At 42.1% G+C, this 17,394-nt stretch overlaps 1 protein-coding gene across 1 annotated transcript in view; it reads right to left on the reverse strand.

Moving 5' to 3' along the window:
- Positions 1-17,394, reverse strand: part of ARMC2 (armadillo repeat containing 2) — a 100,445-nt gene that overhangs the window by 68,530 nt on the left and 14,521 nt on the right. The window contains exons 4-5 of the mRNA XM_082856015.1: positions 15,324-15,525; positions 2,180-2,256 (exon numbers count right to left, since the gene is read on the reverse strand). Of these exons, the coding sequence (XP_082712141.1) occupies positions 2,180-2,256; positions 15,324-15,525 (279 nt within the window). The remainder of the gene's footprint in view (positions 1-2,179; positions 2,257-15,323; positions 15,526-17,394) is intronic.

Raw genomic sequence — 17,394 nt, forward strand, 5'->3', positions numbered from 1 at the left:
ACTGCATGACATACCACCACCAGCGGGGTCTCCTGAGGCAGCACCCTGCAGCAAAACATGGGAATACTCACACTAAAGAAACAAAGACTATAACTGGCCTCCCATCAGTGCGGGTCAAGCATTGCCACTAAGTGAGTTTGTGCAGTATTTCAGCTTTCAGAGCTTTTGGGGTTTCAGAATTGCAGGAAAAGGATTGCAGACCACCATCTCCATCTTTTGGATTATTACTTTTATGAATCTTCCCTCTCATTGATAAATCATGGTTATGGATCCTAAAAGTAAACATGACTATTCAAGCAATATGAAAAAGCCATAGTGGCTCATATTCCCAGGTATCAGACACAGTCACAGTCCAAAGTATGCGAATAAATTCAACATATATCAAGGCAAGGGGAAAGCCAGGAGATAATAAGCTAGGCAAAAAATATAATAGACAACTATTTATGACACACTTAAATTTATTAGAAATGCAGACCTCAAGTCCAATCAGTTCAAAGCAGCCTTTTCACCTTCTATGCGACATGCTCTTTAGCAGGACCGCTCTACGAGAAACCACGATTACCAAACCGTTTGTCAGGACAAACAAAACTGATAACATGTTCACCCCAGGAAGAGCTGAATTACAGGGGTGAGCCAGAAATCACAGAGCAGTTTATTTAGCCTTTGGAAAGGAAAGGCCCTCGCAGGCCCTTCTGAATGTTTCTGAGACTTGTTTCTTCTCAGAACAGAAGTTTGCCAGACACTGTGGTGTAAGTCTGCTTTCAACCCTCTCCCAGGAACCCCTGTGCAAGCAGTGGTGTCCGGCTATGGCCTTTCGCCTCCCACACCTCCTCCAACTCTGCGCTCCACAAAAACCCCATTTTATACACTAACCCAGCTTCTACCCTAGAAACTGAAGCCTGGAGTCATGTGACTACTTTTTAAGATCCACAGATGACAAATAAATACAGTTTGTCTCAGTCCTGGGCAACAACCCATTTAGAAAGCACTTTCATCTAGGTTCACAGTTTGCTAAATATAAAAATTATGATTCAACAGGAAATTGGGTAAGTCAAGCAGAAATTTCAGCATGTTTTTGAAGATTTTGCTGTCTCAGTTGTTATAGTTCTTAACCGCAGCTTTGAGTTCTGGACACAAAAACTTGACACAATGTTTATTGGCTGCTGTTTTTAGCATGTACACGTAAGATGCTTAGCAACAATGCTGATGAGGAAATCAGTCTATCTAAGATTTTCCTGAGTACTACAGAAATTCCCACTGGTCACAAAAGTCATTTGATTGATAAGAAATTAGTTCTGAAGGTAATAAAATATTTTTGAACTGCATATTAATTTGGTTTCATAAAAGATCACGTGCACCAAAAAAAGTACGAAGAATGTAACAAACACCTGTGTACCCACAAATAGTTTGGTCAAATACTAACTGTATTTTCATTCTCCTCCTTATTTCAAAGAAATAAACATTACAGATATTTGTTAAGGCTCTCTGTGTGCCTACCCCATCCATTCCCCTCCCCAGGGGTTACCACCACTCTAAATTCAATGATTATTTTTATCATGCTTGACTTTACATGTTTACCACATAGATCTGTAACCATAAACAACACGTCATTGTTTTTCCAACTTAATTTTTTCATGTAATGTTATGTTTGTAGTCATTTCATTCAATATTATAAATGTGCTCTGGTTCATTTTTCTAACTGCTATGTTCCATTGTATGAATACACTCTGTAGCATTTCTAGCCTGTGATTTATATTGTTATATACTTTCTCAAACAGTTTAAGTTGCAAAGGGCTGATTTCACATAGTTAATATAGTTTCATTTAAGGGAGCCATGATTTTGACTCAAGTATTGAACTTAAGAACAATGTGGATGTCAAGTTTTGCAACCTTCCAAGTGCTTTTGCAAAATAATTTCTGTGCAGTCATTAAGATTGTAATCTACAGATGCTTGAGGCACTAGAGCTGGGTAATGGTAAGAGTGCTAAGACTGTTGTGAAAATAATAAACATTTATCAAAATAAATGCTGACATGTGACCAAGCTGGACTAAGTTCCTGGAATTTTCAAAGAGTGAGCCAACATCAGATCTCTTTAGTGCAAATGATTATCCTACAGACGGAGATTCTGAGGATAAGATGAAGGAGTGCTAGGGACCTCTAAGAACACGGGAGCCTCACCTGTTTTGGTGTCTAGCCTGCTCCGGTCTGAGCTTCGGGAGCATAAGGAGGCCCCTGAACGCCTCTTCCCCTGGTCCCTGGGAGGAAGAGGAATACACACAACACTCAGCACAAAAGCCAAAGCAGTTCTCTTTTTGTAAGTGTCAAGAGTCAAGAGTTGGCTAAATATAATTTCTAAAGAAACCAGAAATGGAGTTTGGTACTCCATACCTCATTTCAAGCAACCTCTGATTTTCAACTGAGGTTTATCTTTTAAAGACAAGTCAGATTTGCTTTACAATATGAAATACAGCTACTAGAAACAACAACAAAATAAATCCAAAGTTTATTTTGCAAATCAAAAAAACTGATTAAGGATCTACACCACAAGAGGTCACTGTTGCAGTAAGAAAGAACTCTGGTATGCTTGAATCACAAAAGCCTAGTAGTGTTTAGGGGCTGGAAAAGACCTCTTTCTCTCACACTCTGGTACACACGTGCTCCAGGCAAGAAGACTGTTCCCAAATTGGTCAGATGTGGCGAGGATCGCACGGCAGGGTCAGATCTGGAACCCACGTCTCATTTTTCCAATTCACTGCTCTTCCCACCAAATCACTAAGTCTCCTGTCTCCATTTTATAATTTTAAAATTAATTAATATTCTCTAAAAAATTTTTTTTTAAGAAATATTTGACATGATAAAAAATCGAAGGTAAATTCAAGCAGTCCCCAGATGACAAATATTTTGTGTTTCAAATGAAAATTTGCTGGCTGGCCAACAGCAGGATTATATGCCTGGGTTTTTTGTTTTGAAGCTTATATACAATGTAGAGATGGTCTATGAAGGACATAACTTCTCTTTAGCTAGAGCTGATACTTAAAACACTTACGTTTAAATATCTGCACAAAATTCCAAGGTAAAAAAAAAACTACTTAGAGAATAATAGCGCAAGTTTTACAACAAAAATTTCATTTTCGCCATCAAATATAATATTTGCCGCAAAAATCGTAAAGAATGCACACTCATGTGGCCAGGGTCACCCATGAACATCTGTGGCTGCCCACTGCTCCTGCTTCCTGCGTAGTGAGATCCGCAGCAAATGTTCAGTGCTGTGTCTTGGCCCTTGGCCTTGACTACTGCCCCAAGGATTCGTTTCTCCAAATATCGTTTTTTCCATAAACATTTCCTTTTTTAAAAAACACCTGATTTAACACTTCCTTTTATCGTACAATAGGGAAAAGATCGAGTTACTCTCCCCAAAAGGGTCTAACTATTTAATACTCTGAAACAACTGCTTTATTTTTATATACAGTAAAATCATAGATCTGGTAGCAAAATGTTCTGGCCAATCCAAGAAAGAAATGGGGATGGGATCCTTTCTGTCAACACTCTCAGAGTAGAGATGCAAATGGAGATCTCAAAGAAGACAGAAATAAATAAAGTCAACGCTATGAAAAGGCAGAATACCAAAAGTTTGGCAGGGTGTAAGGCCCAGGAAGTTCCCAGACTTCAATTCTAGAAATAAGAAAGTCTGAGGACCACAGAGACAAGCCTTTCTTTTCATTATGGTCCTAAACAGCTACTGAAATCAAGCAGGATAGTTTGCATCTAATGCAAGTCCCTGATCCATCCTACCTGAGGACATGGCCGTGATGAGGCTGCCTCCGTAAATACCACATTTGTGTGTCCCCATTGGGAGGGGCGGTTAAGAAGGGTCCTTCTTATCAAATACCAAACCTTGACAGTGCTGGGTCTTACTGGTTCTCAAGAAGAGCACAGGGTTGGCACCCATTAACCCTCTGTGTGATCATCATGGTACAGTGGTTGAGTGTGCAGGCTCTGGACCTAAACTACCTGGGGTCAAATCCTGGGTACAAGTATTGTCAGCCATGTGGCCTTGGTAAGTTACTTAACCTCTTGGCCTTGTTTTCCTTTTCTTAAAATGAGGGCAATGTCTCTACTTAGCACAGTGACTGGTACGTTTGAAGAACTTAATAAATTGTCAATATTCTTTCTCTCTTTTGTTCCGAGTCAACAAGCACCTGTCTGAGCAGCCCAGTGCTGGGTGTTACTGTGATAAAGAATGTATAAGACATTGCCCAGAAGTTTAAAATCTACTTTGAGGAACTAAGGAAGTTTTTTATTTTTTAATGGAAAATTCTAATGGATTCTCTAATCAAACACTAGAACGTGAAATTCAGCAGGTTACAAGGACTAGAGGGATGCTGAGGAAGTGATTACTGAGAGGGAGAAGTGGACCACAGGGTGGGACTTAAAAGCATAAAAGTCAAACCGACAAATGACAACACTGCTCTCAGTGGGGGGAGTAGCATGAGTGAAGGTAAAGAGGAGCATGAGAAGCCTGGTGGGTAGCGTAAGGGGGTAACTGCACAGGGCCAGCAACTTAGGAATAGGTTTCTGCTGGCAGGCATCAGGAACAGCTGTCTGAAACTCTGTGTTGAATCAATGGGCCCAATTAGATGGGCAATAAGGATCTGTCCTAGGTTCTTACACGAGGAAATGGTGAGATTTGGAGTTCTGTGATGACAAAAGTATTTAGGAGACTTGGAGGGAGGTAACAAGGACTAATTCTTTGAAGGTGATAGTGGGACTGGAGAAGCAGGAACAAATTCAAGAGACCCTATAAATGAAAAGTTGATAGGATTCAGTGGATGATTTCAGGCAGAAGAAAGATGAAAAGGCAGACCTGGAGGAACAGGACAGCAGGGTTGCCATAACAGAAATGGGGAGGTTAGAGAGCAGCACAGTTTGAGGGGTAAAGCAGATCTCTGTTTTGCCATGTTGAGTTTCTGATGAAAAACGGAGCATCAGCAAAGGAGATGTGAAGATCAGGAAAGGAGCTCCGTTTAAGTCAAAGCAGTACACTGGGACTCGAGCTATCAGAAGAGTGGCTCAAAGACCAGAAGCTCAGGACACGGCCTTGTCTCAGATAGTCACAAGTAAAGGACAGAAATAGAAAAAGGAGTCCAAAGCGAGAAGACAGAGAAAACATGCTCTCGTGCAGTCCAGCATGCTGAGAAAGTGAGCGTGATTGACAGGTCCAGGAAGATGAGGACGGAGGAAGAACCGTCCGGTCTGGAGAGGGTAAGCCTAAAAGGGTTTCTGTGGAGCAGTGCAGCTCAGGACCCACAGAAAGCATGAAGTGGGGAGAGAGGCATCCAGAAAAGAAATTCCCTCTCTGCTCAAGACTAGATGCCCTTGTACTCAAAGAAGAACTGTCTCACTGTAAATTCTACCCATTGATCTTGGCTCTACTAATGAAACAAATCTTTATACTTCTTCCTCTTGACCATCCTTCAAATATTTAAATATGTCGTGGTCACCACTTAAGTTCATCTCCTACGGCTTAAATCCTATGGTTCCGCCACTTCTTAGCTGTGTGACCTTGGGTTAAGTTTTTAACCTGAGCTTTGGTTTCCTTATCTGCATATGAGGGGGTGGTAAATAACAGTGCCCCTCAACGTAAGGCTGTTGTGAGGATTAAACGACGTGATGTGGAATCGCTTAGCACAGTTCCAGGCACACAGTAAATACTCAGCAAGTGTTTACTATTATCATGGCTGTCACCACTGTCGTCAATAACAAACTCCAGTCCCTTCAACTGTTCCTCATCAAATCTCTTCGTCAGCCTGTTCAGTTACTCAGAGTGAGTGTCCGTTTGTCTGGAACCCAGCACTGAGCTAAAGATACGGCCTGAGGAGCAAAGAGGAGAGCTTCTAAATGATGCAGCCTAAAACTGCATGGGCGATTTTGGTGGTCACATCACAGTGTTGGTCAATTCTCGTCTTTGCTTCCAAATGCAGCTAAAGGCAGATTTCCCCCATCTATGTTGGACTCCTTCTTATTAAATTTCAGTGTTATACTTGGCAACGGGTTTCTGCCTATTAAATGTTTCTAGATCTTGATTCAAACATCCAGTATAATTGCTCTTCTTCTCAGCTTTCTGTTCCATGCTGTTAAAGACCATAATTAAATTTTTTTGGAATATCTTTTGAGGTACCAAGAATAAAACAATTCCAGAAAATATTCTTTAAAGCTCTTTTGTGAAATCCTTCTTAAAGCCCCAATAAGACCATTTCATTAGCATATCTTCATCTACAAATAACGGAAACCTGATTCTAACTGACTTAAACAGTAAATGGAATTTACTGGCTCATGTAACCCAAAAGTCAAGCACTAGGGGTGGGTTTTAGGTGTGGTGTGATCAGGGCACTGGCTCCATCTTTCTGCAATTCTCTTAGCTCTGCCCTTCCTCTGGTTCCATCTGTAATCAGGTTGGAGTCCTGAGGAAAGCATAGTGGGTATGGCACTCCCAGGTCTCTCTGCTGTAGCCCACATGTTTCAGAGCAAAAACAAGGTCCTCTCTTCCCAATCATTAACAAGAGTCCCATCTTTCACTCTGAACAACCAGAACCAAGCTCTGTAGCCAAGGCAACGTCATACACTGACTGAGTTACTACTGCCCATACACGCGTCAGTCACACTGGCAGCATCTACTTCTGGATCATTTACACTCCAAAGAGAGAAAAGTATATTTCTTTAAAAGTATTCCAAAATTCAGATTTTGCTATAATTCAGACAGTTCTTCTAATTATTATGACTGAGGTTCTTTAGTCAGGGGTCAGCAACTTTTTCTTAAAGAGCCAGACAGTATATATTTTACACTTTGTGGGCCAAGTGGCAAAACAGAGGCTATTAATGTAGGTACTTTTGTAACCATTTAAAATGTAATGATTTTAAAATGCAGAAAAAAATTCTCGGCTTAAGGGCTGTAAAACAAACAAACAAACAAACAAAAAACCAGATGGCTGGCCAGATCTTGCTCCAGGACTATAGTTTGTTGACTCCTTCTCTGGAGCAATAGCTAAAAAGATATTAAGAAGCAGACTAAACGGTGGGATTTGGAATTAAGAAAAAATATATAATAAATGTATTTCCATTTGGGAAAAAATTACATGTAAAAAAATGGAAAAGGAAATTTTAAAGGATATATATGATAAAAAGAAATTTAGGAAATTTGAGCTAACATTTTCCTTGCCCTAAGAAGATGACACTTCATTTTTAGAATTAGACTCAAGTTGTATAGATTCCAGTCAGGTAGTAAATATCTTAGGCTCTGCAGTCACTCAGTCTCTGTCACAACTACTCAGTTCTGTGGCTATAGTGTGAAAGCAGCCAGGGACAGTAGGTCAATGAATGGGCGTGGCTGTGTTCCAATAAAACTTTATTTATAAAAACAGGTAATAGGCTGGATTTGGCCCATGGGCCTTAGTTTGCTGGCCCCTGCTTTGTAGTCTCTTTGATTTTTTTTTACTGCAATTTAAGAGTACCACCACCAAAAGGTGGTGGTCCCTTTATCATGTCTTCACAGCCTGAAACACCAGATACACCGTTTCTAGACATTAGTACTGTCTTAATAACTAACACTAAAATAGAATTCTACTTAAATGGTTAAATAGAAACACAGTGAAATTAAAGAACATGATTTTAAAGGAATGGTCCTAAGATCAAAATTTTGATAAAGTCCTCAAAGGTAACCATAGCCTTGGGTTGATGGTCCAAGATTTAAAATATACATTTTTAAAGATTATGCATATATTCTTGTACCTTTTTCAATGATCACTAACTGGTTATTACTCAAGTTCTATATGCAGAAACTTGATTAGACACTGCTTTGCAGCTAACCACATTAGCTTAACTTAGTTAGGCTTAAATTCCCTTAGCTTAGAGTAAAAGCCCACAGTTTCACGCTCCCCTTCACCTTCACACCTCCAGTTTCAAGGCGCCTCACGTGAAGAGCGCTGTAACTTTTCACCGCGGCAGCTACGGGTACTTCAGCACAGGGGGAGAGTTGCTGGCACTACCCTCTTCCGTGGCGTTATTGTGGAAATGATTGCACACCGGTTTCCACAATCCGCTCTCCATCCCAATGTCCTAGTGGGCTGCTCCAGCTCACACATCACCATCTCCCACCAGAACTGCTACTGCTCTCCCGTCTCCAATCGTCCTTCACGCGGCTGCCAGCGTCACTCTCCTGAGAACCCCTCAGCACTCCACGCAGTCTACAGCCTTAGGACCCACGCTTCCGCTACACTGGGCCATCTGCCTTTCTTTGAACCTGCCGCCAAGTCAAATCCCCCCTCTGCTTATGCTGCTCCTTTAGCAAAGAACACAGAGCCCCACCTCTATTGAAAACCAGCCTCAAGGGGCATCCCAGACTCCACAGACCCCAGGAAACCTTCCCTGATCTTTAAGTCAGAGTTAGGTGCTCTCATCTCTAAACTCCCAAGGCGCTTTCTTTCAATTCTCCTTTCATTCCTCCAGCATTAGAGTCAATCATTGAACAGTGCTTCTAAAACTTTGTGTGAATCCAAATCACTTGGATACCTTATAAAAATGCAGATTCTAATTCAGCAGGTCTGGGGTGGAGCGTGAGATCCTGCATTTCTAACAAGCTCCCACATGATACTGATGCTGCTGGTCTAGGGACCGCTCTTGAGCCTCAGAGCCTGACATGCTGGTAAGGTTCTCATGGACAGGGTCCATTTGTGTATCTCCCAACCCCGCTAGTGCAGGGCTTTGCTTATCAACAAATTCTTATCGAATGGAAGCTGTCAAATAAGGTGGGATTGTACAAAGTCATTTTGATCGATGACTGTCTTTTCCGAATGCAAAGTTTCTCAGCCACATTTACTTAATTTCTTAAAAGAATAATGACTTCATTATTTTTGAAAAAATGATATATTTATTATTTTTTAAGGCCAGGCAATATAAGAAGTACAAAGAAGATTTAGAAAACCATCTAAGATCCCACCACCCAGAAATAAATATCGTTAATGTGTGGCAAACATCCTTCCAGACATATTTTGCATATATTCAGATGAAAAGATAAAAGAATGAAAGAACAGAAGGATGACTTGGAGGGAAGGGCAGATAAAAGATACATATAAATGGGATCATACCATACGTGTCATTGTAATTAAAAAGTATGAAGTATAAATTTTACTTGAATATGACAGAGAAACAGAAATTGAGGTGAAACTGAAGGAATTGTAGAACTTCAGATGAATGGGTCTTCACAAGAGACATTAGTTTCTAAAAGATCTCTCTAAAGTTAAGAAAAGAATGAAAAACATTAGCAGGCTGAAATCACTCTTTTTTAACTATATATTTCAATTTCAGACTGTAGCTACTGACTAATCTATTCCCTACTATGAAGTGAAGCGATTAGTACTCACACTTCCTCCCAAGTACCAGTTTTGGTTCTTTATGCTAATATTACACTGTCAAGGTTTCTGTTCCGTAACCATCGTTTTCAGAGTTGTTTACGTTTTGTTTTGTTTTGTTTTGTTTTTGCGGTATGCGGGCCTCTCACTGCTGTGGCCTCTCCCGTTGCGGAGCACAGGCTCCGGACACACAGGCTCAGCGGCCATGGCTCACGGGCCCAGCCGCTCCACGGCATGTGGGATCTTCCCGGACCGGGGCACGAACCCGTGTCCCCTGCATCGGCAGGCGGACTCCCAACCACTGCGCCACCAGGGAAGCCCCTGAGTTGTTTGCCTTTAATTCAGTATGAAAACAAAGTCAGTACTCACCATGAATGCTTTTACCATCGCTTCTCCATTTGAGTTCTGAATTTTGACTCACCATTTTGTTGTCAAAAAGTTTTCTAGAAAGCGCATGAGTACCACAGTTCCCAAATCCATTCGCATTTGAAAATGTCTGTTGCCTTTTTGCTGAAGAAACTTGGCTGGCAATATAATTCTCGGGTTATCCTTCTTGTACTTAGGACCTCATAAGCCTTACTCCACTGTCTTGTGGCACCGAGAGGAGCTCTAACAGAGCCAGAGGCAGCCTGCCTTTTTTTCCTTCTGTGTGACTTGCTTGTTCAGCCTGATGGCCATAGGATACCTTCTCGCATTTACCCACCCAATCGACAATTGCTAATGGAGTGTGTACTACGTACTGGGTAGTATTCCGGTGCTGAGCGCTACTGGAGACGTCTTAGTGTGGATGACTCCGTATCAAATTTTGTTGGGACATGATGTGTCCATTTGAGCTTCAAATTCAAATCTTTATTTCAGAAAGTTGTCTTCTATTATGTTGATATTTTTCTTTTCATTCTCTCTGCCATTCTCAGTGGGTTGTTGTGAATATTAAATGAGTTAATACATGTAAATCACTTGGAAGAGTGCCTAGCACTTAGTCAAAGTAAGATGGAGGACGGGGAGGGGGAGAACGAGGATGCCTTTCCTCTTCAGGGATGCGAGTGCCGTTCCTTCCACACCTATCTCAATCTCTCTGATCATTTTTCTATTTTCTTATTCACTTCTTTATGTATGATTTCCTCTAGCTTATCCACCATGTCTGATTGCATTTTCAGCTGCTTTTATTCTCACTTTTAATTTCTAATGTGGCTTTTCTCTCCACGTTTATACATTTTTCTTTCATTCTTTTTTGAGAACTGTGAGCATATTTGCATTCTTTATGTGGGCTTAAAATCTCTAATTTGAATTCTTATAACCCAACAAAGAGCTCTTTTCCTCTTTTTTTAAAAAGAGGGTAACAACATTATCTGTAATTTCTTTGACACTATGGACAATTGTTTTAACTCTCCTTATTCTTGGAGGGTAGTTCCTTTTGCGATCCATTTCCTTCATCTGTCTTTTGTTATGTTCCTTACAAAGCCCATACTCAAGTTCCAAGTTAACTCTTGTGCTAACATTACTTACCTTGAAACAGAGCCATGTATTTGTTGAAGAATGAAAATGGTCCATGGAGGGAGAGAACTGGGGTGCTCGGCAGCTTCAACTTTAGTTTTCCTGAACATCCATCCACCAGGTCTTGTTATTTTTCTTGACCTGCAGTGTGTGTTCCCTTGGTTTGTATGTACCAGGTTTCATGACTCACAGAAAAGCCCCTTTACAGGCTAGGTTCCTTGGGTTCTAATCTATCAAACTCCCTCCCCCATAAACACACACACCAACTGACTGGATCACAGGAAACGAGGAGAGCGTGTCACCCTCAGCTCCATTCCCCCCGTGTCACTTCACACTCTGGATCTTTTTCTTTTTTTTTGGCCGTGCCGCACAGCTTAGGGGATCTTAGTTCCCTGACCAGGGATTGAACCTGGGCCCTCAGCAATGAAAACACAGAGCCCTAACCACTGGACCACCAGGGAATTCCCCACACTCTGGATCTTGAAGGGGGCCTCTACTGTGGCTTCCCCACTTCTCCTGTCATTTCTTTCATTAAAGCCTACTGGATACACCTTTCTTAACTAAGAGACTCGCTTTTAGTGAAATTTGTTTCTTGCTGGAGTCTGAGGAGGTGTCTGCTCTCAAATTACCCCCCTGTCCTCATCTATATTTCACAAAGTCTAGTAGGTTAACTAGACTCTTTTGGTTGCAATATTCCAAGTGACATAAACCTAATCTTAAGTACCATAAGCTGTTCCTGTCAAAATAAATCAATAAAGGAAAGAAGAAAGAAAGATAAAAAAGGAAAGAAAAGAAAAAGGAAGGAAGGAAGAAGAGTGTAAGAGAGAGAGAAAGAAAAAGGAACATATTGGCTCATGAAACAGAGCAGTCTGCAGTGTGGATGTGGTGGCCTCAGGCACGGCTGGATCTAGGGGTTTATATGTCATCCTTGAACTCAGTCACTGTCTCCATTCCTCAGCTCTGTTTGTTTCTACATCACTTCCCAGACAGACTCACCCTCCACAAGGCAATGAAATAGCCACTGTTGGCTCCAAGTCAACATCATCTTTACAGCTTGTGAACTTGGAGAAAGAGCACTTTCCCCAAAGGCTTTGGCAAAAGTCCCAGGGAAGGATGCAATTGGTCTGGCTTGGATCATGTACCCACCTCTAAACCAACAGCTATCATTCCACAGCCTATAGTGAGGGCTGGGAGGAGATGGAAGTGAAGGAGCACAGTTTTTTCCACTTTATAGATTAGAAAACTGACTCCCTGAAAGTGTTCAGAGACTTGTCAAAGAACATACAGCTGAATCAAGTGGCTGAGAGAGAACCAATCCTAAATCCACAGACTCTGGTCCCCCAACAAAGAGTTCTTGACTCTCCACAACTGAATGCTGTTGGGCTTTCCTCCTAAAAATCACATTTCCAAACCACGAGAGTTTGAACAATGTTTATACAGAAAGCCTTAAAAGGTTTTAAAAAGCAGATGTATAAAGGGGTTCATCAGATAGAACCACTGGATGGATGATGGATGGAGATATACACACATACATATTCTAATGGAAGCTATTTTCAAAACATGGCAACATAAAGTAAGAGAAGACAGAGTGTTGTTAAGAGCAGGCCTGCCAAACCTTGACTGAATCCTCAAACGGACACACAGACTGTCGTAACTGGCACGCTCTTTGAAGACGACAGTTCAAAAGGGGCTAGAGATTGCATTCTCTTCTGGAAAGTGAGAGAGTGCTTCCTCCCTGCCCCCCGTCCACCTTGCTTGCAATGATGCCTTGCTCAGCACTTTTTTTTTGGCGGTACGCGGGCCTCTCACTGCTGTGGCCTCTCCCGTTGCGGAGCACAGGCTCCGGATGCGCAGGCTCAGCGGCCATGGCTCACGGGCCCAGCCGCTCCGCGGCATGTGGGATCTTCCCGGACTGGGGCACGAACCCGTGTCCCCTGCATCGGCAGGCGGACTCTCAACCACTGCGCCACCAGGGAAGCCCAGCAAGTCCTTTTTCCATCATGACCAGCATAAAGTTAAACTCCAGTCCATCCCAGGTCTGAGCTTATTCTAAATTATAGGTTTCCCTAAAATCAATGTGGTTTCATTGAATTAAACTACTCCTTTCTCTCCCTGGCCCAAGAAGTCCTGACATGAAGGTGGAGGGTCCCACGCTGGACTGGCAGCAAGGACCCTGCGCGGGGAGCGTGACCTCACTTCCTCTGTCCCCTACACAAGCTGCTCGCACTCCTTCTCAGTCCTCAGCCCGCTGTCGGTTCCTGCTGCCCCCTCTTCCACTTATGCAATCCCTTCCCTCCCTTCTCCTGCCAGCCCAGTTCACTGACAAGAGTCTTCATTTTCCACTTTCTGGTGTAAACATGGAAACATGTTAATTGAGGGTAGGGCTTTAGCATCAAGACTGGGAATACTCCACTGCAGAGCAAAGATCATTTCTTGGAATTATTCACTTAAATGTTTACCAGAAACAACTATCAAGTGTTCCAGACTGATTCACAAATGTAATTAGTGAAAGAACTGCGAATAGTTTCCATTTTCTGGTTTGTTTTAATCCTACTGTATAAAAATATTTTGTGGGGGAATCACCTCAACAAAAGTTCCAACCAATGACTAAAGGAGGTGAAGGTTCCGAAAGCCAAAATGTTACTGGAAGTTAAACTTGCCAGGGTGTATGGCAAACCCAAAACAGACGCAATCACTATACGGTGCAAAAGCCATCCTAACAAGGCAAAAAGAAAACAATTAGTGCTGCCGCCAGTGCCTCATAATTTTGGACAGTCAGGAAGAAGTGCCTCTAGCCCCTAACTGATTTCTCCTTTGCTGTTCGTGGGATAAAATATGTAACTGAAAATGCCTTTGCTGTCCCAGACTGAGGAAGACATAATGAACCCTGGCTTGCCAGATTATTCTGCAACATCTGAAGGCTTGCAAGAAGAAAAAAGAAAAAAGAAAACAGCTCTTGTCTGGTTTTTCCTAGTCAACTTTAATTACTGTAAGGATGGGTGCAGCAAGATAAATGTTTCCTTTTCAGTTCAGTGCTGAAAGAAACACAAGTTTTCCTGCTGCCTTTTATGTTTAAGCTCTGAGGTCCGCAGCCTATTCTTATTCACTAACTGGAAAAGATTTGTCGCAATGTCTAGCTTGATGTTTTGTGCTCAACTCCCAAAGTCCCAATTTGAAGTCCTCTTCCACTTAAGGAGACATTTCATTTTTACTTTAATTTAAAAAATGTTCTGAATGCAAAGCGACATTACAAGGACTACTAGGTTGCCTAATATAAATTCTGTGTGTGCAAAGCTCTTCAGGCTGTGTCAGCAGACAAGGTCAGTTCAGCTAAACTAACCCGCTGCCAAGCAGCCAGTAGGGGTGGGAGGAGTTTTAAGCACACAACATGTGGACAAGCCAAAGTCAGACCCAAATCTAAGTGAGGGCAACAAGCATTTGGTCTTAAAATGGCCCATGGAATTTAATCTTGTTAAGCAAATTCGAACTGGGCAGTTGCCCACAATGACCCAATGGAAAGTCATAGAAAAATATCTCTAACTGAGTGCCCCTGTCCAGTGCAAGACCTTCTGCCTATCTTAGCATCACCACTGGCTGGGACTGGAAAACAGAGCCTGCTCTGTTCCCCACCCTGGTTCCCCAGTTAGTCAAGGCTTCTTTAGGGAAATACCAGTGTAAGAATTCACACAGTCCATACAGTGAACATTCTCTACAACTTCTTAATATGGTAGGAAAATTGCTCCTCAATTTTCTAGGGGAAGCCTAGAAAGCCCTATACAGGAACACGGTATGAATTTAGGGGTTCCTAGATGGGATGGGGGTGAAAGGATCACAGACTGGGGTGAAAAAAGCCTTATCTAGGAACATGGTATGAAATAGAGTCATCCTCAATCATTCATTTTATGAGGGATTAGTAGTGAGATATCATAGATAAGAGAAATCCATAGGACTCTCCTGTTTTAACTATTAGTTTCCAAAATAAATATTCTAATCCAAGTTTCTACTGCAGAATAAAATAAATCAAGTGTCCACTCTTTGGTGGAGTCAACAACAGCGAACTAACCTAAAGGGAGGTAATGAGACATTCCAGCCCGGGCAAGAATCCCAAGTAACACAAACAGAATGATCAGTCATCACTCAAGGGCTTGCTAGAACAGCCCAAATAAAGCAGAGACGTTATTCTGACAGTCCTATCAAAGCAGCATTTTGGCAGGTATGACTGTTTTCCTGAGGATTAAAGAGGGAGATGTAAAATCAACCCCATTCGGCTGTGAGAAGACATCTCTCCTACTCATGCATCATTAACTTAAATTTTGTTTATATAAAAGGGGAAAATGCAAATCAATCATCTACATAAGACAGAGAGCAAACTGGAAAATGACATAGTTGTCCTGACTGGAAAGTTAAATGAAAAGAATACTGACCTTCCCCTTCTGAGATGAGATGGCAAGGATGCTGCCCCTCTGAAAATTTCTTGCTCCTTGATTTCACCGAAGTCTCCGTCATACGTTAGCTGAGGTGGGCGACTCAAGTGGCCAATGGCATTTGATTCTGTTAAATAAATCCCATGTATTTTCACCATAGAGTCCCCCATCGTAACTGTTTCTTTGGATTCCACTCTCTTTACTGTAATAACCAAGGAAACGTTTTGTCAAAGCATTTCTTATTTTAGGAATCACTATCTTTCAATATATTTCTTTCAATCCAAGAATTTATACAATTTTAAAACTACATATGGGGCTTCCCTGGTGGCGCAGTGGCTGAGAGTCCGCCTGCCAATGCAGGGGACATGGGTTCGTGTCCTGGTCCAGGAGGATCCCACATGCCGTGGAGCAGCTGGGCCCGTGAGCCATGGCCGCTGAGTCTGCACGTCCGGAGCCTGTGCTCCGCAACAGGAGAGGCCACAACAGTGAGAGCCCGTGTACCGCAAAAAAAAAAAAAAAAAAACTACATATGACTTATAGTGATCAAGTCTGGAATTGTACGGATAAAGCCTCCCTGAACGTATGCAAGACCTCACCACTATTTTAGGTTTGACATCATCAATATAGCAGGTAAAAATGAATAGAATCTTAGCTCTATTAGCTTTGAGTCTACCTGTAGGTAAATACTCTAATTGAGGTTTATGAACTACCTAAGTCCACATAAATACTTCTGTGTCCCACAACAATTCTTCTTCCTGAATTTGATCATGTTAGTAACTTTTCATTCAGAAATATTTACTGAGTACCTTCCTGATGTCAGGCACTGTCCTAAGCACTTGGGATGCATTAGTGACAGGACAAAGATCCCTGCCCTCATAGGGCTTACATCCCAACAATACACCTGTTTACACAATAGACAATAAGTAACAGACCATAATAAATGAAGTATATAGATAATAAGTGCTATGGAAAAAAAGCAAAAGTAGAAAAGTGGAGAAGGGTAAAAGGGGATTGGGAATTGGGGCAGGTAGCAATTTTGAACAGGTGGGCATGGCAGGCAAACCCTTACTGGAGGTAAGGCATCAAGCCACCAGATGATGAGGGACAGTATTTCCAGCAGAGGGAACAGCTGGTGCGGAGGCCCAAAGGCAGGAGTGTGCCTGGCATGCTCAAGTGGAGTGTGTGACGGGAAGGGGAGGAGAAAGGTGATCAGAGAAGCAGGGGCCGGCTCTTGGAGGCCCAGCAGACGACTCCCAGGCGGGGACACAGGAGGGCACTGAAACACTTAGAAGGCTTTCTAAAAAGGAATAAGATAAAGTTGCAAAAAAGAAGTCCAGTCTCTGAACTGAAACACCTACTGTGTTTACGGCTACAGATCCTTAGACTTAAAATACAACACTGTTTCTTCATCAGCAAATTGACATTAGGAATAGCTTACCCACGATGCTGCTACTATACTCTAGTCCGTGATAAAATATGTTTTTCAAAGGGGCAAGAGGGATGAGCTTCATATAGAGAAACAGTTTTGCAAGCTTTTCCAAAATGACTCAAGGTTTCCTTTTCTGCACTTGAACCATCAAACCAATAAAAACCAACAATAACAAATCCACCTCGTCTGCTCCTCTAAGCTCCGTGCTTTCCAAACACTGAATTTTACAACAGAAAGGAACCTTAGAGATTGGCTAGTCTAACCTTCATTTTTCAGATGAGAAAATGGAGAACCCAAAAGGTAAGGTGACCAGTCTAAGGTCACAGAGCAGGTTCGGGGAGAGCCGAGACTGTATGGTGGGGAGAGCATGGGCTTGGCATTCCATCAGACTTGGGGTCAAGTACAGGCTGTGTGATGCAGGCAGCTCACTCAGCTTCTCTCCCCTTCCTCAAGTGGTCCCAAGTGATAGTGGCCTGGTAAAGTGACTTCTGTGGTGCTAGCACACTCAAAACCCAGAAGTTATGATCATTATTACTAATGGAACCCACAGATCCTGACTTCTAGTCCAGGGCTCTCTCCACAGCACCAGACAACCTTAAGTATCTTTAGGTCTGAATTACAAAGCACATACTTCATTTTAGA

The sequence above is a fragment of the Leucopleurus acutus genome, assembly GCF_964270905.1.
Source record: "Leucopleurus acutus genome assembly, chromosome: 15".
NCBI lineage: Eukaryota > Metazoa > Chordata > Mammalia > Artiodactyla > Delphinidae > Leucopleurus > Leucopleurus acutus.